The sequence below is a fragment of the Sceloporus undulatus genome, chromosome 1 (genome assembly GCF_019175285.1).
Source record: "Sceloporus undulatus isolate JIND9_A2432 ecotype Alabama chromosome 1, SceUnd_v1.1, whole genome shotgun sequence".
Taxonomy (NCBI): Eukaryota; Metazoa; Chordata; class Lepidosauria; order Squamata; family Phrynosomatidae; genus Sceloporus; species Sceloporus undulatus.
Genome location: NC_056522.1, coordinates 207,758,472 through 207,781,985, shown reverse-complemented (window position 1 = coordinate 207,781,985; position 23,514 = coordinate 207,758,472). Strand labels below are relative to the sequence as shown.

At 41.1% G+C, this 23,514-nt stretch overlaps 2 protein-coding genes across 5 annotated transcripts in view; one reads left to right on the top strand and one right to left on the bottom strand.

Moving 5' to 3' along the window:
* Positions 1 to 23,514, top strand: part of RAPGEF4 (Rap guanine nucleotide exchange factor 4) — a 372,660-nt gene that overhangs the window by 8,896 nt on the left and 340,250 nt on the right. The gene's annotated exons all lie outside the window — the stretch shown is intronic.
* Positions 7,072 to 23,514, bottom strand: part of LOC121928848 (neurabin-1-like) — a 69,984-nt gene continuing 53,541 nt past the window's right edge. For 2 of the 4 annotated variants that reach the window (XM_042464120.1, XM_042464128.1), the window contains exons 17-19: positions 20,733 to 20,849; positions 13,865 to 14,053; positions 7,072 to 8,400 (exon numbers count right to left, since the gene is read on the bottom strand). In XM_042464120.1, coding sequence (XP_042320054.1) covers positions 8,233 to 8,400; positions 13,865 to 14,053; positions 20,733 to 20,849 — 474 coding nt within the window. In that variant the 3' untranslated portion in view covers positions 7,072 to 8,232. The remainder of the gene's footprint in view (positions 8,401 to 13,864; positions 14,054 to 20,732; positions 20,850 to 23,514) is intronic. The other 2 variants (XM_042464137.1, XM_042464144.1) reach the window with 1 other exon arrangement.

Sequence of the window (23,514 nt, the reverse complement as noted above, 5' to 3'; positions counted from 1 at the left end):
AATCCACACTTCCTGGGTTTCTCTCATCACCACCCACAGAAAGGCAGGAAGTCTCATGATCTCACAATATCTGATGAAAATACTTGAATTGGCTTCTCTCAGCTCAGTAGTATTAGTGCATAATTTACAATTCACAGAAGCAGAAAAAACAAAACAACAACAAAGCCATCATACTTGGAGAAAAATGAGGCAGTCACAAAGGGAGGGGTGGATTCCTCTTCTCAACAACCCAGAATACACCTGCATAGTAAAAACAAACAAAAAACCTCAAGGTTGGTGAGAAAAGGAATCCACACATCCTCACATGAAAAGACCCTTGTGGTACCTCTTGAAAGAGCCTTCTTTCAAAGAAGTCATCCAGTGATCTATACTTATCAATCTTGTAGTGGTGGATGAAGGTAGAAAGCATGCTCCAAGTGACAGCCCTATAGATATCACTGATAGAGGCATTAGAAGTGGATGCTGCAGTAGTGGCAGCAGCTCTCATAGAATGGGCAACAACATTCAAAGGTTGAAGTATTTTGGCAAGATCATGAGGATGTGTACCATAATCCAAGTAGCTATTGTGAAGTGAGACAACTTGCACTTTGAGGAAACTGGATTAAAGGGCAAAAAGGACAGGTTATATACCTGTAACTAGTTCTTTAAGTGGTTATCTGTGAACTCGCAGAAATGAATTACCCTGCACCTGGATAATTTGTGATCTAGAATCTGTTCTAGAGCCTAGAACATTGCATAAGCATTACATAAGTGTTTTGATGGTAGCCCCCCCCCCCCCGCCCATATAGGGGCCCTCCCCCCCCCCCCCCCCGAATTGCTAGTTCCCTGGATGCAGCAATCCAAAGGGTAGGCAGCATATGACACGGGGAGCTTGGGCAGGATTGTGTGAGTTCAGAGATGACCACTCGAAGAACTACAGTTACAGGTGTGCAACCTGACCTCTTTTATGGTCTCAGACTCACTCAAATGGGAGACTAGCTAGCTACACTAGCTAGCTTGGAGTGTGGTAGAGTCTCCTTTGGAGGTTTTTAAACAGGCTGGATGGCCTTCTGTTGGGGATGCTTTGATTTTGAGTTCCTGCATAGCAGGGGGTTGGACTGGATGGCCCTTGTAGTCTCTTCCAGCTGTTATGATTCTACACAAGTAGGAGGTAGGAGTGTCGCTGCAAACAAGTAAAAAAATTACTGAACATTGAGTGAAACATCAAAATATTTACCAGAAGGATAATGTTCCCCACCCATATAAGGCAATAAAAGTATCAAAGCATTTTAAAGGGATGGAAGTACCCTGGAATGTAGAAACACAGTACAGCAGTCAGACTTTAATGATAATATATACAGTACTAGAATGTATAGCTCTCCCCAAAACAGTATCAGTCTGAGACCTCAAGTCCACTCTCAAGTGAGTTATCAAGGTCATGGGCTGCAACTAGGTAGATGTCCTACAGATGTCCTTAGCCAGGAAAGCATAGGATGCAGCAACAGCCTGCATGGAATGGACACAAATTTGAGCTGTTCAAACGCTAGATTGATAGCCAACATCAGCCACTGTGAGAAATTGTGACAAAATTAGCTATCCTTTCTTGGTCAAAGAGTAAATCAAAGAGTGAAAGGTCACAATCCTGTTGACATAAAAGGCCAAAGTCCTTCATATGTCATGACAGTGTCACCATCAGCCAGGGTTCTACAGGAAAGCTGGGAGAACAATGTCTAGGTTGATATGGAAAGGTGACACCAACGCAAGCAAGAAGGTAATGTTGAGTCTCAGGATGGCTCAATCAGGAGAACACAGAACTTATTCTAGACCAGGAGAACACAGAGCTTACTCTAGCCATTCTGTGACCTTTATTTCTGGGCCACCTTCTCTTGGCAATGGGCTCTTCATCCAATGAGACTGTCCTTTGAAGTTACCATAACAAGGCAAGGTTCAGTGAAGAGAGATCCCTTCTGCACATTGGCTTGATAGGACCATCATGATAGGGAAAGCCTGACCTGAGATGGAAGGTGAAGTATAGTAAGTGCTTGTGATGGGTGATGAATTCTTAGTATGGTTTCAAAAACCACTGCTGTTGTCGAGTGAAATCAGGCCACTGGCACTTATTTGTATCACTGAGATCATTAGGTCTAGGAGCTGAACAAAGGATACCAGAGAGACAGAACCCTCTGTGCCCTGGACAGAGTTGTCAATTCGTTATAAAAGAGCCAATCAGGAGGCGCTTATTCGTCCTCTTCTGTGTCTCCCCATATTAACTGCCATAACTCAGTGCTAGGGAATCCTGGGAATGGTAGTTTATTATGGCACCAGCACTCTCTGGCAGAGGAGGATAAATGTCTCACAAACACAACAAACACAACCATCCCATAGTTCCTCTGGAAAGAGCCTCGGTAGCCCCAAATTCACTTTGCCTGTCCCATGGGGAGAGAATCTTTGGGGAAGATTGCTCCCAGGGCTGTCTGGAGAGCCATGAAGCAGGGATATGTCCTGCAAAACCCATCCCATAGTTCCTCTGGAAAGAGCCTCAGTTCCCCAAATTCGCTTTGCCTGCCCCAATGATCTCTGGGCTGTCCTCCAAAGCCCATCTGGTGCTCAGGCAGAGGTGAAAAAGAAAGAATAGTTAAAAATGGTGTTCAATGGCTCTCCTCACACATCGGTCTATGAAAGAGGAGCAGAGGGGAGGTTGCAATCCACCGGAGGAAAGGCTATTATGTGAATGGAAGAAAATGGCGCTGGCAATGCAGAAAGAAACCAAAGAGGGTGACACCCCCAGGCCAGCCCCTTGAGCGCTGCTCCTCCCATCCTGTGGAACCCGAATCAGACGCTGAAATGTTCCCATTTAAATACAGCAATTCCTATCTCGGATCAAGGGATAATACTAGGGTAGACCCTAGTATTTTTTACGCCGGTTTATAGGCTTCTAATCCGGGTTAAATGTTACGATTCAAATCAGATTCAAATCGCAGTGGGAACGATAGAGGGTTAATCTAGAACTGTTCTAGAGTTAATTCAGGATTGAGTGGGAACGATACACCTTGGATTCGATTTGTAAACCAGTGTATAAGCGAGTGGGAACACCCCCTGAATCTGACCACCCCTTCCTCATGATCAGAAACAAGGTTTCTCCCAGAGTCCTGAGGAGTCCCTTCTAAAATCAAGAATTTAAGATCTGAGCCACTATCAGAGGCCTCAGAAGAATGGGATGGAGAGGTGGCTTTCCTCTTAACAGAGGGTAGGAACATTCAGACGTTTCCTGGAAAGCTGGGATCTAGAACAGGATGCAGAGGACTGGGTCTGCCTAAGCTTTTCAAAAGGGCATTTCAGCAACCGAGAAGCAGAACTGTGGCCTTTGTTGCATCTCTCATCTGCCCTCTTGTGGCCAGACTGCTTCATAGCCTGGGATTCAAGCAGTTGTTTTAAGTGCTCCAACAGATCATGGATGGATTTCCCCAGATTCTTTTCATATGGAAAATTCCAGGGAGAGGGGCATACTGCTCAAAAAATAACTGAAACAGCTGCATTCCCAGAAGGAGGAAGGGACAACGGAGGGGAGTGGCGATGCTGGTTGCCATGCTGTCCATAGCAGGTAGATGGGACAACTGATTAGAAAAGGCTGAAAGTGCTACTGTCAAAGCCTAATTTTGTTTATTGGAGTGAAAAACAGAATACCAAGGGATGCCTCACTAATCTCCCAATTCAAAATGGTGGGCACTACAATTACTGACAAAATGGTAGCCAGGATCACCACTCCCATTACAGTGAAAAGGATAAGAAAAAGTGGTCCAATTAATAGAATCATAGAGTTGGAAGAGACCGCAAGGGCCATCCAGTCCAACCCCCTGCCAGGCAAGAACTCTCAATCAAAGCACCCCCGACAGGTGGCCATCCAGTCTCTGTTCAAAGACCTCCAAAGAAGAAGACTCCACCACTCTGAGGGAATGCGTTCCACTTTTAAATAACTCTTACTGTCAGGAAGCTCTTCCTAATGTTGAGGTGGAAACTCTTTTTCTGTAGCTTGCATCCATTGTTCCGGGTCCCATTCTCTGGAGCAGCAGAAAGCAAGCTTGCTCCATCCTCAATATGACATCCCTTCAAATATTTAATCAAGGTTATCATAGCTCCCTAAGTCTCTTCTGATAAGGCATCAGACCAATCATCATTTTGGTCGCCCTCCTCTGGACATTCTCCAGTTTCTCACTGCCTTTTTTGAATTGTGGTGCCCAGAACAGGACACAGCATTCAAGGTGGGGCCTGACCAAAGCAGAATAGAGTAGCACTATTACTTCTCTTGATCTAGACACTATACTTCTGTTGATGCAGCCTAGAATTGCATTGGCCTTTTTAGCTGCCTCATCACACTGTTGATTCATGTTCAACTTGTGGTCTACTAAGACTCCTACATCCCTTCACATGTAGTGTTGTCAAGCCAGGTGTCCCCTATCTTATATCTGTGCATTTCATTTTTTTCTCCCCAAGTACAGACCCTTACATTTCTCCCTGTTGATGTTCATTTTGTTAGTTTTGACCAAGCTTTCTAATCGATTAAGGTCATTTTGAATTTCGATCCTGTTCTCTGGGGTATTAGCTACCCCTAATTTGGTGTCAGCTGAAAATTTGATAAGGATGGTCTCTATTCTTTCATCCATGTCGTTGATAAAGATGCTGAATAGCACTGAGCCCGACAGAACCCTATGGCACCCTATTGGTCACTTCTCTCCAGGATGAAGAGGAGCCATTGCTGAGCACTCTTTGGATTCAGCTGGTCAACCAATTACAAGCCCACCTAGTGGATTAATGGCAAGCAAGGCGGTGGGGGACACACATACCAGGGGCTCTGGACAGGGAGATAGTTTGAGAACCCCTCATTAAACATTCCCTCCTCCAGGGCAAAGGCAAGACAACCTGTGATCCTGTCCCCTGGCAAGCTCTGACAAGTTGTAAGCAGCTACAACAACTAACATCCTTTCATCCAAAGCCTCCATTGAAACTGTCTGTACTTAATGTCGCTTCTTCTTTGGGTGCCAATATGGCCATATGAGGAATGGCCTGGTCCATGGCATGCATCCAGCACTGCCTACTTCAACTGCTTCAGCAGCAGAAGGGCCCTTTGTAAAATTGACTTTGCTGCAGTTTGAGTTGCACACGCAACAGTCTGGAGTGGGCTTTTTCTTCTTTGCAAGTGGCATATCACTCTTCCCACCCACTGGAGCCATTGCAGGGGGGGGGGATGGAGGGGGGACAGAAAGGATTAAGAGATAAAAAAGGAAAAACAGGAGGTTTTTTTCAGTAACCAGAAAAAGTGAAGCAGAAAAACTTGGAGCAGAAGACAAAAGAGGAAGAAAGAGAATAAACAAGTATCTGAAAAAGCACCAGCAAAGAAAAAAAAAAGTAGGAGCAAAGGCAAAAAGCTCTGCTTTGGGCACAGGCAAGAAAAAGAACTGAGCACTAAGATGGGGCGACTCAATTCAGTTTTTTTCATTAGATAGCTCAAGACGTCCTGCAACTTTCTGTTTGTTTCTGGGTGGTAATGGGAGAAAGCAGGATGTGTGGGTTCCACCTCTCAGCAGCCTGGAGAATATGTGGGAAGATGGATTGTAGCATATTTACAGTATCAGTACTGTTTTAGGAACTACAATTTGTTCTTAAGAGAAACCAGGTATTTTAAAAATAAAATCGGAATGGTGAGAGCATGCATGTTTAAAATACTTACACTTCTAGTCCATGAATTTGAGGTATAGCAATAGCAAGTACATTTCTATACCGCTTATCAGTGCACTTAAGCACTCCCTAAGTGGTGTACAATGTGTCAGCTAATTGCCCCCAACCATGGGTACTCATTTTAGCGACTTCAGAAGGATGCAAGCCTGAGTCAAGCTTGAGCCCTTGGCTGGTATTGATCTCGCAGCCTTGCAGTTTGTGACTGGCTGAAGTACAGGCATTTAACCACTGCACCACCACATTCATTCCACCCAAAGGTCACTAGCTTTATTAGCCTAGCATCAGAATAGGTTGCTTTTAGCCCCCCAAAGTTAGTGAATTTTGCTTCCTCCAACATGTCCGAATATGTGACAGAAAAGCCAAGAAATGAGCTCCAGGACTGTTCTGTAATCTTTTTTTCTAACATTACCTGAATTATCAGAAGGATCGTCATGTTTGTCATTTCTTGGCATTTTGTCATGCAGGAAGATTGTTACCAGTATCTCCAGCTTTTCAAGTACTGTATAGCCCTATTCCAATGTTCTAAATAGCAGTTAAACATGTAAGGAAGGGAGCATGCTAGCTCCATTCTGTCACTGAATGAGTCTCCACAGACATTAGGTTCTTGGAAAAATTAGGGTTGTGACTCATGCCATGAGCCTTCAGCAAACAAGAGACTGTCCATTTCAGACTGAAAACTTTTCATACAAACAAGTGATGACTAATAGTTACTGCCCTCTCCATGTGTATAATCCTTATTCAAAACACCTACATAGGGTTCATTTCTCTTGTAAGAAGAGTAAAACAGAAACTCTTCTTGTAACTATTAGTTGAAGCATAACTTTCTGAAACGCCCAACTTTGAATTTCTTGAACATTCAACAGCGCAAATTTCGGTTTTTCAGAAACTGAATTATGAGTATATTTTAGATTCTTCCAAAATAATGTAATAGGGCATTGGTCTTGACAATCAGCAGCACCTTGAACTCGCAACCTTGTGGTTTTGAGTGAATGGCTGCAGTACAGGCATTTAACCACTGCGCCACCAGGGCATCTATTCAAGAAGCAACTTGATAATGGAACGTCCATTTCTGACCTAGGAGAGAACTGTGTAAAACAGGCCTCCATCCAAATTGAGATGTTTGCTCATTCTGTTATACTGCACTAAGTTATATGGTACTTCAGCACTGATCTTTCTTATTTACTGTGTTTCATTGTGACACAGTTTTGGCACAACACCACAGGAAAAGTTACTGTATAAATTTCTGATATACTAATATATTTACTTCTTTCCCATGGTTAGTTGAATCCAAATTAAGTCATTTTGTATAAATAATTTAAATCTTTAATTTGGAAATACTAGTCTTTGCAATTAGTTGTTTTAACCCTTTATTACAAAACCATTTTATCAAAAGTGCATGCCATTAACTCGTATTTTACATAATAAGCATAGTAAAAACACAAAGTGTATCTTTTTTAATGAAATTTATTTCATTTTTCAGAAATGTCACTTTAATGTAGTGATGTTACTCCAAGAGCAGTTGGCAATGGTGTTTTACACTATTTTAGAAAACAAATGCTACTCATGAAAAGGAAGACTTTTGTGTCTACAGAATAATTATGTACAATGCAGAAACCCAGTGCTTCATTAACATTTTCTCCAACTATGCCTATCATGGTATTATTTTAAGCCTGGAAGACCAACAGCATTTTAAAATTAGCAAAAATATAATTTTGGTCCTCAAAACTCTCGAGTAAGAAAGTGTAATGTATGTATTACAGTCCGATCTTATTCATTACTTGAACTATAAAATTTCCATACAAAAGTGTATAAAAATTGAATGGTAAACTTTGAAATCCTGTTCCAACATACCTGGCAGCTTAGAAACATAGAGCTATCTTATCTTAGAAAATAAAAAGAGGCAAGTCAAGAATTATATTACTACAATATGTTTTGAAATTAAAATGAACTCTGGAAAATACAGTATTTTAAACACTTCATTACATTTGATTAAATTAATTTTCTATTACTTTTAAAAACTTAATTATTCTCTATACACTAGTGGCAGCAAACTATCTCCAACAGAACACAGTGACCTGATATTTTCTCTTTATACTAGATACCACCCAACATTATATTGTAATTTCTCAGATTCTAATGTTCAGAAACTGAACATACCAGTTTCAATAGATACTTCAGGGAGCTGGAACAGTCAGGCACATATATATACACATTACTTATGGGGAAATTAATTTACTGTCCATTAGTACAAGTTAATGCTCTAAATATAAAAAATTGAAAATATTTCATTTAATGAATCATATAAATGGGGAAGGAATGGAAATTGGAGGTAAAAAGTCTATACTGAAAAACATGTTTCCTCCCTCCTACATTCATAATTATACAGTAATATACAATTGTTACACTTCTTGAAGCTGAAGTAAAGTCTGATAAAATAAATGAAGCATTATACTGGCATAGCTCCACTTTAGCCCTTGAAACTGCATTGGAGGACACAGTTCTTTATACTATTAACTCATTTTAGCAGCTTGATTCTACAGTGGCTACTACTCTGCCACTTTTCCGAACTTCCTTCTCCTTCTTGTGACACTTTTCTTTCTGTTTCTCCAGCTTTTCTTGTGCTTTTTTAATATCTTTAATTTTCTTCTTTATTATTGATCGGTCATTTTGACTGCATACTCCAAGCGTCTTTAAAAGAAAAGTTGTATTTTATTAAATTACAAAAAAGTAGCAATTTGTTTAGCAAAAAACAAACACTTGTTATTTTAGGAGGTGACTTCTCAGAAACATTTACTTCAAAATATGTGAGCTGTATGAACTTCTGCAACCAGAAATCAGCACAACAAAATCATTCAAACTAATTCTGCTTTGCAATCTATAAAATGTAAATATATAGAAGAAATGCAAACATGTGGATATGCTAAAAAGAGAGGGTGTGTGTTTTAAAGAACATGATCAGTAGAAGACATTCTGCAAGTATATCATAAGTCAAATGAGATACTGCTGCTTTATATTTATGCTTGGCATCCAGTATTGCAGTTATGGATGCTAATGGAAAGTTATGCATGTGTAACTCCTCTGTTTTCACTGTCACTACAGTGTCGTGATCTTGGCACTGTTGCCAGGATTGTAAATTATCTTCCAAACCTGCTTTTCTAGTTATCAACTGCATCTGGCAAAGGAGTTCTCTCCTGCTGGCAACTGGGGTGCAGGTGAATGATATTTCCACCCCTCCCATCAGAAGCAGAATCCCTGTCACAAATCATTCTCAAAGCCTCACTCTTGGGTGGGATGGAGGTGGAAATTAGTGGTTGATGCTTACCAAGAATGATCAAAAACAAATAGTTCTAGTGTGGACTAATGTTGGATCAGTTATCAAGGCTAGAAAACAAAATTGTGGAGAAAGGGTTGGAGGCAACAGTTACAAAGTCTTGGAATTTTGAGATCCTGCCTGACCTGGTTGATATGAGGGATAAACCCATGTGTTGTGGATTGTGTTTTCAGCCCCACAAAGAATGTCATTTGCAAGTGTCCCAATTGCCAGAAGAACAGACCTCCTTTACCCAACATGGCTGATGCCTCGTGAAGTAGGTTGGAGTTGAGCCAGGGGACCTTACTTAAGTTACATATGTGTAACTAACTAGACAATGTAGAATATGGACCAATGTTTAGAATTACTATTACTTTAACACATTGATGAAGGCCTCTATAAAACTAAAACTTGCTAAGGGTAAAGTTCTGTCTATATACCTGGATACAGTTTGGTCTTGGGAGGCAGTAGAGAGATGACTAACAAGAAACTTTCATGGCACAACCTCCATGGCCAGCCAGTGGTAAAAAGACAGAACTTTGCTATGGAACCATGCAGCAGCTCTTATGTTGCCAAGCAAACTTCCTACAAAAAGGTACTGCATCACAGTAAGAAGTAGATCCTATAGCATCAACCTCCAGTTATAGTAGCATAAGGCCCCAACATGAGAACTCCCTCAACCACAAACCACAACTATGGGGAAAGATTAATGTTAAATTGACTGCTGCATTTATTCCTGGGACTGTAAGAAAATGTTTTCTATATATGGTCTGGTTCATAGTTAAGTTTACGCTGCATGAACGCGTGGTATTTTACATGTAGTGAATCTGCTATTACAGTGGGCCCTCAGCATTTGTGGGGGATCCATTCAGGACCCCCGCCCCCCCCACAGATACCAAAATCTGTGGATGCTCAAGTCCCATTGTCCTCAATGGTGGCGTGGGGACAATGGGACTTCACCTGATGCATCCTCCCTCCCTCTCTGCTTTCACCTGTCGGCTGGTGGCAAGAAACCTCTGCTGCCACTTCCTCCTGCTCCTCCTCCCTCCTCCTCCATGGCTTCCTCCCACCCAGTGGGGATCCCACACTGGTGTGAGGAGGGGGAACTTCTGGGGCCAGAGAAACAGCTGTGCTGGCCGGGAGAAGTGCCATGTGGGCCGGGAAAACTCCTGCCTGGGCGGAGAAATGGCTGTGTGGGGGAAGTGCCACACAAGCCATGGAAACGGTCACTTCCTGCCCGCCTGGAGACCCCATGAAGCCCAGAGACCCTCACGAGGCCTGGAGCAGCACCTACATGGCCCCAAGGAGCGACTGCAGGCAGCAGGTGGCCCACAACCCCCTAGACACCACTGCTCCCACCTCTTCTTCCTGCTCCTTCCTCCTCCCCCCCCATGGCTTCTTCAGTCCTCCCCCCCCCCCCCCTTCCTTCTTTCCCCCCCCCCCCCCCCCCATGGGCTTGCTGTCCGCAGATGCTTAAATCCACGGATGGCAAGTCTGTGGATACAGAGGGCCCACTGTACTTTAAGCAGCTCATCACTGTACTGGTAGAAATCAATGAACAAACTGGTCACACCTCAAATAAATTCAACTAGTTTTGATGAGTCAGATCCAAACTTAAATCCAATCAAATCCACTTGATCTACTACAAGTATGACTAAGGCCCAAAACACATGGGCAAAATGACATAGATTCCAGCCGTGTTCGGGGCCGAGCCCATGTCATCTGGGAAGAACCAGGCCAAGCAGGAGCGGATGCAATGCATTCCTTCCAACCCAGTTCAGGACTGTGGCAGCAACCTGGATCAGGAGCATGTGGTTGCTATGGTTCCAGCGTAGCCTCATACTGGTCTCTTTGGCTGGTCTGTTTCAGGCCTTAGTCTCGATACAACAGAAGTAAATTTAAAATCTTTGGCTAGGAGTCACTCTCTTCTGAATATCTGTCATTTAAAAATGTTCTTACTGTAGCATTCTAGGCTGAGATCTAAAAAACCAAATATGCATTCAACTGAATGTTTGGACTTGCATTTCCTAACATTCAAAGTTGTTAAAACTCTGATGGGACCTGCATTTACACTGTGGCACAAGGACAGAGAACTCATTTTATGCACCAGTAAATTCTGTAACAGTGTAGGAGCTAAAATTGTTGGACCTGCACTGGACAGATGTGAATTCAAATTCTTTCTGGCAATAGGCGCAGTCACCACCTTTTAAGACAACCCAACTTGACTATTTATAAAGGTAAAAATGAGAGTTCACTCATACGATCCCAATTTCCAAAGAGGAAGGGATTGTACCAAACTCAGTTGAAAAACAAAAAACATGTTCTAGCATAACAAAGTACAGGTTCAGTCTCCCTTACCCAAAATGCTTGGGACCAGAAAGCGTTTCAGAATTTTTTTGAATTTTGGAATATTTGCATATATATAATGAGGTATCTTGGAAATGGAATCCAAGTCTAAACATGAAATTCATCTATGATTCATATACACTTTATACACATAGCCTGAAGGTAACTTTATACACATAATTTTAAATAATTCTGTGCATGAAACAAAGTTTGTGTACATTGAACCATCAGAAAACAAAGGTGTCACTATCTCAGCTGACATGTGGGCAATTTTGGAATACTTTAGATTCTGGAATTCCAGATAAGGGAGACTCAACTTATATCAGATCGTTAGGCAAGTGTAGTATATTTTTTAATCAGCAGATGGCAACATAGGATAAAACTGGAAAGACTTATGAGTTATTTTTGAACATGAGAACATTCCATACTTTTCAAAACTTCCTCTTTCTTCTACTAGTATATAATTTTTAAAATGAATTTGTTTTACATAATAGAAAAATCAGGCTGCAATTCTATATCCACCTACTTGGGTAGCCCACAATGAATGTCTGGATAGACATTCCTAAGACTGTACTGTCAAGTGTAAGAAATCAACTTGAAAAATTATTTTACAGTCCAACCCTAAACCAAGAAGCCCTATCAATGCCAGTGGGGATTATGCCTTAGTACTGTACGATGCAAGGTAAGAGCCCAGCATGTGTTGTAGTTTTGAGGGCTGGACAATGACTCTGGCAACCTGGGTTTGAATCCCATCAGCCATGAATACCCAGTGGGTGACCTTGGGCAAGACACACTCTCTCAACCTCAGAGAATGACAAAAGCATGCTAAGACAGCCCCTTGATAGGGTTGTCATAATTTGGAATTTACTTGGAAGGGACACAACCACCACCATTTTCTCTCTCTGTAAAGAGAAAATATTTGAAATACATTTTTGTATCATTCCAAAGAATGATTTCTATAATAATGTATATAATTCTGAAGTTTCTTAGTAAATACTAGATACTTTCTTATTCTGAAATTTTAAATGTAACCAAAAATGGATGGAGGGAATCCAGAGGTGATAACAGGGTGTTAAATCCTACTAATACAACTAAGTATATCAATCCCACAATGGGTTCACTCTAGTAGGAAATGGCCTCAAGGCAAACACCAACAACTGCAAGAGGCAGCAATAATTAATGTATAATGTAAGTTCTTCATGGTCTCAGTGATTCATATATATAGGTCACTCTGCACCCACACAGATCAACATTGTATCTTTATAGAACTAACAGCATTTGTTAGGTATCCTGTTCTTCTCTACTCACACTATGTACAGTTGCCTCTCCTAACTTGAGGATCTGAGATCTGCAACCTTGAATATCCGCGGAGGGGCAGCCTCAATTGTTTTCAATGGTGTGCGTGCCTATGGGGCTTGAATATGAGCAAGCTTCCGTTTTTGCAGGTTGTGTGTGTGTGTGTTCCGGAACGGATCCCCCATGTGAAAACAGAGGGCTAACTGTATACCAGTGTTTACACTCTGAGTTCTTTTCTATCTCCCATGCAGCAGCAGAAGCAGTGGTAGGATATTCTTCTAATGCTCTTTTGGGCATTATAATTTGAGTGATTTTTCTTCCTTCAACATTTTATTCTAATTTATCAATTCTGTTTTTTCAGAATGTTTCTGCTGTTTTTTGACTTTTCAGACTTTCTGCACTGGAAGTAGCTGCCTTCAAGGGCCCATGGTTGCAAAGGAGTTCTTCAAAAAGTGAAAGAGGTGTAAGGGCAAGATAATACAGACTGATAGACACTCCTACTACTTTCTTTGTTTGGGAAAGGAGCAAAATGTATGGTACAGTCATGGCAGAACAGACACTGGATCAGTTCTCTAGTTTTATTCCACCTTGCTCAATCCCTAAGTTGTTTCTTGAGGACTGTTATACAGTTTATCAGCCCATACCCTGCACAGACTCAAATATTTTTGTACTAAGAATTGTTTCTCTGGAGTATTAGTTTTATACTAGAGAAAGGTAGAGAATACAGTGGAATATTGCCTTATGCGGGGATCCGTTCCGGACCTCCCTGTGTAAGGCGAATTCCGCCTATGCTCGAGCCCCATTCAAGTGAGTGGGGCTTGTACGTGTGGTGGCGCCAGTGGGACATGCTACCCCGCGCGGCTTTGCCACGTAGGCTTAAATCCGTGAATAGCGTGTCCGCAAGCGCCTGTGTTGCCAACCATAATACTCCGTGCCCGCGTCATACGCAGGCGCGCCTTACGCAGCTTGAGCATACGTGCTCAAGCCGCGGGGCGCGCACGGGGGCGGAAGGGGCAGCACGTCCCATTCAATTGAATGGGCGCGCACATGTTGTGCCCTGTGCGCCGCCGTGCACGAGCCCCATTGTTTACAATGGGGCTTGAGCATAGGCGGAATTCGCCTTACACTGACGGATCCGGAACGGATCCCCGTGTAAGGCGAGGGCCCACTGTAAATACTGTTGGTATGAATCAAACTTACCTTCAATTTATCACTGTCAAGCAGCATCAACTGTTGTCCATCAATATTCTTGACTGTGAATTCTGCAATATACTGCTCCATGTTCATTCCCATTAGCCAATGGCATACCTGTTGGTTTGTCCACTCAGAAATGGGTCTACTGTGCCACTGGTTTTGTTTCCCTGTAGTTAATGGCTCATCATCTAAAGCCTGATCAAGAAAAAACAAGCAAATCAGTGTCTACTTAATTTAATTTACTGACTTTATTTAAAAAAAATGCAGCATTTCTAAAGTGTAAAATCCTCAAAGGTTTTCACAAAGGCCAATTTTGAAGTTTTTTCTTTTGTTAGTATGACTGGAATTCACTAAGGCAGTTATGAATGCATAACCATCTTAGTTCTGTAGCTACATAATGTCTCCCAGCCTATACCAGAACACTTCTATATCTCTGACAAATGATTTAAAACTCTTTTCATAGATACCTAGAAAACAAAGATTGCATTAAATGGATGATAATTTTCAACTATGATCATTTTATAATCATTCTAAATACTGATAAAATGTTGAAAAAATACATTTAAACCAGATTCTGGTCTTTTTATGTGATGGATTTTTATATTTAGATCAAATGTAGTAAAGTTCATTTCTATCATTTATTTATTTCCCCCCTATGTATACTGCAACATCTGTTTGTAGCTGAAACTAGGCTGGGGAAAAGAAAAAAATACAATTGTAGAAGTACACTACTAGTGGTGGTGGTGGTGGGAATTACTGTACTAGTTTTTAGAGTAAAAACTAGGCCAAGGGAACCAAGCATCTTTTGTACCTATTGATTTTAAACAAATACTGTTTCTGCTGATGAAGTCCTTCAACAGGATTGTGACATGTGAAGTTGAAGGCTTTCATGGCCGACATCCATGTTTTTTTCGGGCTATGTGGCCATGTTCTAGAAGATTTTCTTCCTGACGTTTCACCAGCATCTTGAAGATGCCAGCCACAGATGCTGGCGAAACGTCAGGAAGAAAATCTTCTAGAACATAGCTACATAGCCCCAAAAACCCCCACAAAAAACCAGGATTGTGACAATTGTTACAGTTCAGCTTTTAAGTTACACAAATAACTCTACCATGTAATTAATTGCAAAAAGCAAAAAAGTGTATATTAAACTTCTATTAAAGTGCTACAGTTTGTCTGAACTAGTTCCCTGAATCTCATTAAGGTGATACAGTATATAGCTAAAGAGAGTATAGACACGATCTTCTCATATGTCAACTTCCTCTGGATGTATTATGGCTTTCAAGGTCACTAAGAAAAAAATGGGCTCTCGATTCTCTAAAGCTATCATATAATCTTTGGTTAAGATAGGTTTGTTTTATTTCTTACTCAATAACATATAGTAAAAACTATATGATCTATCTGTTTTGCCAAAGAGAAATTGTGACAATACTATCAATCAAGATTTTATGTTCTGTTTTTGCTTTCTGTCAACTTTGAACTGTATTTAGGTTAATGTAACTACGCTTGTCATACTGTTTTTAGTATATTTCTGGACAACTGTCATGCTATTTATAAATTCTAGCCACAATAAGTTGCAGCCATCAATTGCACCACATGTAAAAAGTCCACAACAGCTGAACAAAGAGTGGTATCAGGTCAACACTTTTCCCCATTAGATCTCCCTCTCATTTCTTAAATGACAACAGTGGTTTCTGACTTACTATAAGATTATTTTTCCAAGTGGTATGCACCTTCTGGAAAAATGTTTTTTATTTGCATTTACCATAAAGTAGGAATACTTCAAATTTAAACTAATCTTGCATCAATCTCTGTTGTTATGCTCAAACTAAATTATTTGTTTAGTTTGACATGTGAAAATGTTGTACATACTAAATAACTTTGTGTGCCACACAAGAAACTTACTGGAGAGACAAAACTACATGAATTACTGGTCACCAGTTTCAAACACTATGATCATACCATCCTGATACTTATAAATGTTAATGTTATTTTATCGTGTTTATTGTTGTAAATCTATTGAATTCAATAATTAAAAAAATAAGAATATGGTTGTACATATAGCCACAGGTCCCCCCCCCCAATTTTCACTTGCAACAGTAGTTCTGAATAGGCAAAATTATCTTATGCTAAATTTGATAAGTTAAGGTTGAAAGCGAGCCACCCCTTTCATACATCATTGAAATTTCAAACAGTCTACTCCTAATAACTAGATCCCAGTTTTTCAATATTTGTGTACTTTCAGGACCACATGAAACTGCAGTGTGAGCCACAACTTATGAACTACCAGTTACATTGGGTTAAATAAATAAAACATTTTAAATATATCAAAAAAATGAGGCATCAGCAAGTAATAGGCATGGTACAGAAACTTCTCAGGTCATTTTCTAAGTACCATCTCCTGTGCATTCCCAAAAATTTCTGGAGCAGATGTGGAAGAAGGATCACAGCATTTTGCACAGGCGCAGAATAACCCATTTGTGTGGTTCACAGAGACCATGAAGAAGGAGAGTCTATAGAAGCAGTAGGGTTTAACTAGATCTCACACTAGATTCCCTCTACCCCAGTTTTTGGTTATATTAAATTTTTCAGACTAAACAAGTATGTAATGTTTATTAAGAAACTTCAAATTGTTACACTCATTATTACAGATAACCTATCTCATTATTTTTTTAGATACAAAACATGCATTCTCTGGGATGCTCCAAGGATGTATTCCAGATATTCTCTATTGCTACTGAGAGAGAAAATGGTTGTTGTTGTATCTTTAAGTAACTTCCAATTTATGGCAACCTTATCATGGAGTTTTCTTTTCAGAAGAGTTTGCCCTTGCCCTTCTCTGAGGCTGAGAGAGTGTGACTTGCCCAAGGTCACCCAGTAGGTTTCCATTGCTGAGTGGGAATAGGAGTGGGAAAACCATAGTCTTCTGTTATTCTAGTCCAATAAAGTACTACACCGTACTGGTTTTCTTAGAGGAAAAAAAATGGTATGTTGGTTATTTTATGGTGAAGGTCCATTTAAGTTTACCATGAACCTCCTAGCCCGATCCAGGAAAGGCAAGGATCACAAAGTAGGATTTTTAGTATACAATACACTAGGATTTATAACTCCATGCAAAGACAAAGGGGCAGGGGAATTCTTAACAGAGAAGAGATGTACGTAGAGTGCTAGGTAGACCCTCCACCTCCACTGCCCACCCAATGACACAAAGAGTCATCAAAGGGCAGAAAGCTCTACTGCATAAAGTGATGGCTGTAAGTGATGACTGCAGTCACTAGAGAGATAGAGATAAAGGCCTCCTGTACAGCAGACCAGAAGAGACTTCATAGTAAGTAAACTCCTGGAGAACAGGGAAAGTCCCAGCAGACTGGAGGAGGGCAAATGTTGTCCCCATCTTCAAAAAGGGGAAAAAAGAGGATCCCAACAATTATCGTCCAGTTAGTCTGACATCTATACCAGGAAAGATTCTGGAGCAGATCATTAAACAGAGAGTCAGTGAACATCTAGAAAGCAATGCCATAATCACAAAAAGTCAACATGGGTTTCAGAGAAAGAAGTCATGCCAGACAAATCTGATAGTTTTCTTTGATAAATTAACCAGCTTGGTAGATGAAGAGAATGCTGTGGATATAGTATATCTTGATTTCAGTAAGGCTTTTGACAAGGTTCCCCATGACATTCTTGCAAACAAGCTAGTGAAATGTGGGCTAGACAACATAACCGTTACATGGATTTGCAATTGGCTGACTGGCCGAACCCAAAGGGTGCTCAACAATGGCTCTTTTTCATCCTGGAGAGAAGTGACCTGTGGGGTCCCACAGGGCTCTAGGCCCAGTGCTATTCAACAACTTTATCAATAACTTGGATGACAGAATTGGGAGCATACTTATCAAATTTGCAGATGAAACCAAATTAGGAGGAGTAGCTAACACCACAGAGGACAGGATCAAAATTCAAAATGTCCTGAATAGACTAGAAAGTTGGGCCACAGCTAACAAAATGAACTTCAACAAGGAGAAATGTAAGGTACTGCACTTAGGGCGGAAAAATAAAATGCACAGATATAGGATGGGGGACATCTGGCTGAACGAGACTACATGTGAAAGGGATCTAGGAGTCCAAGTAGACCACAAGTTGAACATGAGTCAACAGTGCGATGCGGCAGCTAACAAGGCCAAAGAAATTTTAAGCTGCATCAATAGAATTATAGTATCTAGGTCAAGGGAAGTAATAGTGTCACTCTATTCTGCTCTGGTCAGGTCCCACCTGGAATATTGCGTCCAGTTCTGGGCACCACAATTTAAAAAGGATGTTGAAAAACTGGAGCGTGTCCAAAGGTGGGCGACCAAAATGGTCACGGGTCTGGAAACCATGCCCTATGAGGAACGACTTAGGGAGGTGGGGATGTTTAGCTTGGAGAAGAGAAGGTTAAGAGGAGATATGATAGCCCTGTTTAAATACTTGAAGTGATATCATATTGAGGAGGTAGCTGACTTGTTTTCTGCTGCCCCAGAGACTAGGACCTGGAGCAATGGATGCAAGCTACAGGAAAAGAGATCCCACCTCAACATTAGGAGGAACTTTCTGACAGTAAGGGCTGTTCGACAGTGGAACACACTCCTTCCTCGGAGTGTAGTGGAGTCTCCTTCCTTGGAGGTCTTTAAGCAGAAGCTGGATGGCCATCTGTCAGGGATGCTTTGACTGAGAGTTCCTGTATGGCATGGGGTTGGACTGGATGGCCCTTGCGGTCTCTTCCAACTCTATGATTCTATGATTCATTGTGCCATTCACTTTCTCATGCAAAGGAGACTGCTACGGAGAAGGGAGTAGCTGCCTGTCATGTAGGTTTACATGATGTACCGTAATACTTTCCTAGTGAAGACTTTATTGGCTGGAGCAAATGTGTAAGAGAAGATTAAAGGACTTTTGTGACTTTTCCTGCTAACATCATGGCAAAAGATACAGAAAATAAGAATACAGATGATGGTGTTGGTAGTGGTAAAGTGAGAGACTAGAAAAAGAGCAAAAACTAAGGCAAAAGTAAGCAAGTAGATTCAGAAAATATAAAATGAAAGCTGGAGAAATGAGACTTGCACAGCAGAAACAAGTGAAGATTTGGACATATTTGTCCCAGTACATATTAAAAGATCACAGTATGGGCTCCCTGGGCAGTAAAGCAAACAATCTTCATATAAGACAGCATAAGGAATGAACACAACATCGTGCTGCTTTGAGTGCAAAATTTAATTTGGGAGAAAGGCAGAAGGAACAGTACCGTATATATTTACTGTATATACTCATGTGTAAGTCTAGAAATTTAGGTCAAAAAATTGACCCTAAAAACCTGAGTCGACTTATCCATGGGTCAATGTAAGTACTGTATCTGAACGCTTATTTCAAAGAAAAAACCATCCCCTGGTGAAAGTGAAGAGTATAATATGCCCTGGAAGTGCTGACCCCCCTCTATTCTCTCATCCAGCCAGCTTTAAGAGTGAGCACAGAGATTTATGTCTGCTTGAATTTTGGAAGTTATTTGACATTGTTTTGCTTTGCTTCATCCTTTAGATCCTTTGTTATATCCCCCTAAATTTTACCCTCGACTTATCCAAGGGTCATATCAAAGTCCATAATTTTGGCACCCAAACCTGTCCTCGACTTATACATGTGGTCGACTTATAGTCGAGTATATACGGTATGTACAAGTCGAACTCATGTATAAGTCGAGGGAAGACTTCAGGGTCAAAATCCTGGATTTTGGTATGACCCGTGGATAAGTCAAAGGTAAAACTTAGGGGGCTATAAGGAAGGATGGAAAGGGAGAAATACCACTTCCGTTCCTCCTCCCTCTTCTCTGGACCTCTCCCAACCGATTCCCAGGTACTGGGGAGAGGTTTTACCATCGGATTGAGAAAGGAAGCAAGTGAATTTAAATGGAGAGTTGTTTCTATAGGAAGAAAGGTCCTGCAAAATGGACTGGAGACAGAAGCAAGTGGTTTTAAATGGAGAGGTGTTTTTTTTCCCCAAAGGAAGCAAGGTCTTGCAAAAGGGATTGGAGAGATGGTTTTAAATGGAGAGGGTTTTTTTTAAATAGGAAGCCAGGTCTTGCAAATGGGACCAGACAGAGAAGCGAATGGATTTAAATGGGGAGTTTTTCCGATAGGAAGCAAAGGCTTGCAAAACAGACTGGAGGGGGAAGAAATTGGTTTTCAATGGAGATTGGGGCATCAGGCTTGTTTGCTTTAGGACCTTTCTAAGCACCACTGATGTACTGAGCCTTATATAAGTCTACCCAAAAATTTTAGGGTCAATTTTGGGGCATAAATTTCTCAACTTATAGTCGAGTATAAACCTTATACTTTTAAACCCTTAGGTAAAGAGCAGTTTTTATAGAGATAATAAATCATTAAGGTAGATTTGGAAGATTTAATTTAGATCTTTCCCCCAAAGGATTGGCTGCATAAAGAATCTAGAACAATTTCAACAATAACTGGATATAAAACAAATCAACACGCAGAAGACATATCTTTCTTTAGTAATGAGCAGTAAGATCTCTCTATTTTACATGAATATACAAAAATGCAATATCTAATAAATTATGCTGACTCTGATAAGTTCTGCAGTTTAAAATTCAGAACGTATTTACAAAATATGTTAGCAAATAATGGACAATATGTTTAGTGAGGATAGTCAACAACACATTCATTAATCTAAAAATTATTAAGGGGCAAATAACATTTAGATCCTTTATAGTAATATATTTAAATATTATAATAATATTGAAGGTACAAATATAATAACCTACTGTATCATTTTAAACAAAAAATGAAGTCTGATGGGGGACACCAACAATACATACAGACACACTAAAACTCACCTCATTTGAAGAGAAGGTTAAAGTGTGTGAACGCCCTGAAAGATTTGGTTCTGTCACTAACCCTGACAGATCACAACTTGGCTTGCTATGGCATGAATCATCTATGACAATTCTACTCTGCAAACAAGTGGAAATAATGCTTTGTTAACTTACCCCTTGGAATAAGAAGCCAAAAGGAGACACAGTATTATTTTAATTACATTGGTTATGGAATCTCATACTATTCTCACTAACAATTCATAAGTGGTCTGGTTCTTACCAACCAGGTCTGTATGAACATATTTTCACAAAAGTCTAAATATGTGAAGTCAAATATTTTCAGTGCACAATGTTAGTAGTAAAGACAGAGCAGACACAGAGGCATGTATCTTAAAATTGAAACCCCACACTCTACTAGCAATACTAGATTCTGGGCACTCACGGGGTGGGTGGGTGGGTGAGTAATTTTCACTGTCGTCCCTTGCTGCAGCCCCATGTGTCACATGCCATCCTTTTTATGGAGATAACCTTCAACCACAAGAGCATAGTTTGGAGGCTGAGGAGTAGACTACCGCCACTGGAAATCACTGACTAGAAAGCCTATTCACAGAAGAAAATTGAAATCCTAGCTCAAAACTTAAAAGAAATTTCCTTCTTTCAAATTTTCCGCTTCACTATTAAATGGCTGTACAGTTCCTTTAAGAACAGCAAACCTGACTGCAAATCGGAAGACAAGTTTATTTTAGGTGTAATCTGCACTGTGGAAATAATGCAGTTTGACACCACCTTAACTGCCATGGCTCAAAGCTATGGAATTCTGGGATTGTTAGTTTTATGAGATATTTAGTTCTTGTGTCACAACACACTAAATAATAATAATAATAATAATAATAATAATAATAATAATAATAATTTTATTTCTATCCCGCTTTTTGCTAGGCAATCAAAGCGACGTATAACAAGTTAAAATGCATCCATATATACATAGTGCCCCCCTTAAAACAAGATTAAACAATATAAGATTAAAAACTACATATTGAAAGCCGACTAATCTAAATAATAATCATCATGGGCAGAGTTCACTAGATGGGAAGTCTTATTCATGGCCAAGTATTTTATTCCGGGAAGGACTGCCGGAAGAGATCCGTCTTAATGGCTTTTTTAAAAGTCCTCTAGATTAGAAATTTGATGGATCTCATCCGGCAGGCCATTCCATAAGTTGGGAGCGGCTGCAGAAAATGTCCTCTGGGAGGTCGCCGTCAACCTGGTCTTTAAGGGCTTTAATAAATTCCTCCCATAGGACATGAGTGTATGGGGTGGATTATATGGAAACAGGCGATCCCTTAGATAGGTTGGGCCCAAGCCATGTAGGGCTTTAAAGGTGATAACCAACACCTTGTACTGTGCCCGGAAACTGACAGGCAGCCAGTGGAGTGACTTCAATATTGGTGTTACATGGTCACTCCTTGCTGTTCCTGTGACCAACCTGGCTGCCATATTCTGTACCAACTGGAGTTTTCAGACTAGGCACAAGGGGTAGCCCTATGTAGAGCGCATTGCAAAAATCAAGTCTTGAGGTTACCAGTGCATGTACTACAGTTTCGAGGTCACCCTGTTCCAGGAAAGGGCACAGCTGGCGTATCAGCCAAAGCTGATAACAGGCGCTCTTGATCGGCGCATTCACCTGATTCCTCATCTGAAGCGACGGGTCAAGAAGTACCCCCCAGACTTTGAACACAGTCCTTCGAGGAGAGCGTGAGCCCCTCTAGGACTGGAGGTTGCAGCCCAATATCTGGTTTGGGGGGCCCTACCGTAAGTATCTCTGTTTTGTTTGGATTCAACTTGAGCTTGTTTTCCCTCATCCAATCCATTACTGCTTGAAGACACTGGTTGAGGGGAGAGATGCAATCTCTCGTTGTCGCTGATGACCAGGACATGGAGAAATATATTTGGGTGTCATCAGCCTGATAACACCCAGCCCCGTATTCACGGATGATTTCTCCCAGCGGCTTCATATAGATGTTATATAGCATCGGGGACACGATGGCACCTTGGGTTCCATAATATTGCACCATGGCCGTTAAAGCAGTGTCAAAGTGCATTATTTCTGCAGTGCAGATTAGACCTTACATAGACTACTGACCAATGCACAGCCCATTTGTCACACTTCCTAAATATGGCACAGATTAGCTAAACTATAAAAAAAATTTAAATCTCAACTTGTACTACAGACTTTAATGTTCATGTTGAACACTGACAATAGGATTACTAAGAATTAGTTTTCACATAAGGTTCTAATCAAGGTGACTTAGGCGCGTTACAGACGGCCCAGAAGGGGCAGTCTTGTGCCGCTGCTGGTTGCTGCGTCCGAGAACCTCTGCATCCAAACCGCGCGGTTCCCAGATGCAGCAAAGAAGGAGCGCGAAAATTGTGCTCCTTCCCGGGCCCTGGAAGAGACACTGCGAGGCGCTAGTCGCGCACTCGCGGCATCACTTCCGCCGCGTGATGTGTGGACGCAGAGCGTCTGCTACATCAAAATGACAGCGGCCATGTGGAACGGCCACCGCCATTTTGACATAGTCATTACGCGCGAGGGGCAAGGCGCGTCAGGAAGCGCTGCCCCTCATGCGTAATGACGGAGTGATGACGGCGCCTCATGGGCCCGTCTGTAACGCGCCATAGAATTCTTTGGGCCCATGGGTCACATCCACTGCTGACTGAGGATCATATATGCACACACCTATACATCCCCCTAAATACATACAAACACATATCAGTGTAATTATTTATCCACTATTTCTAG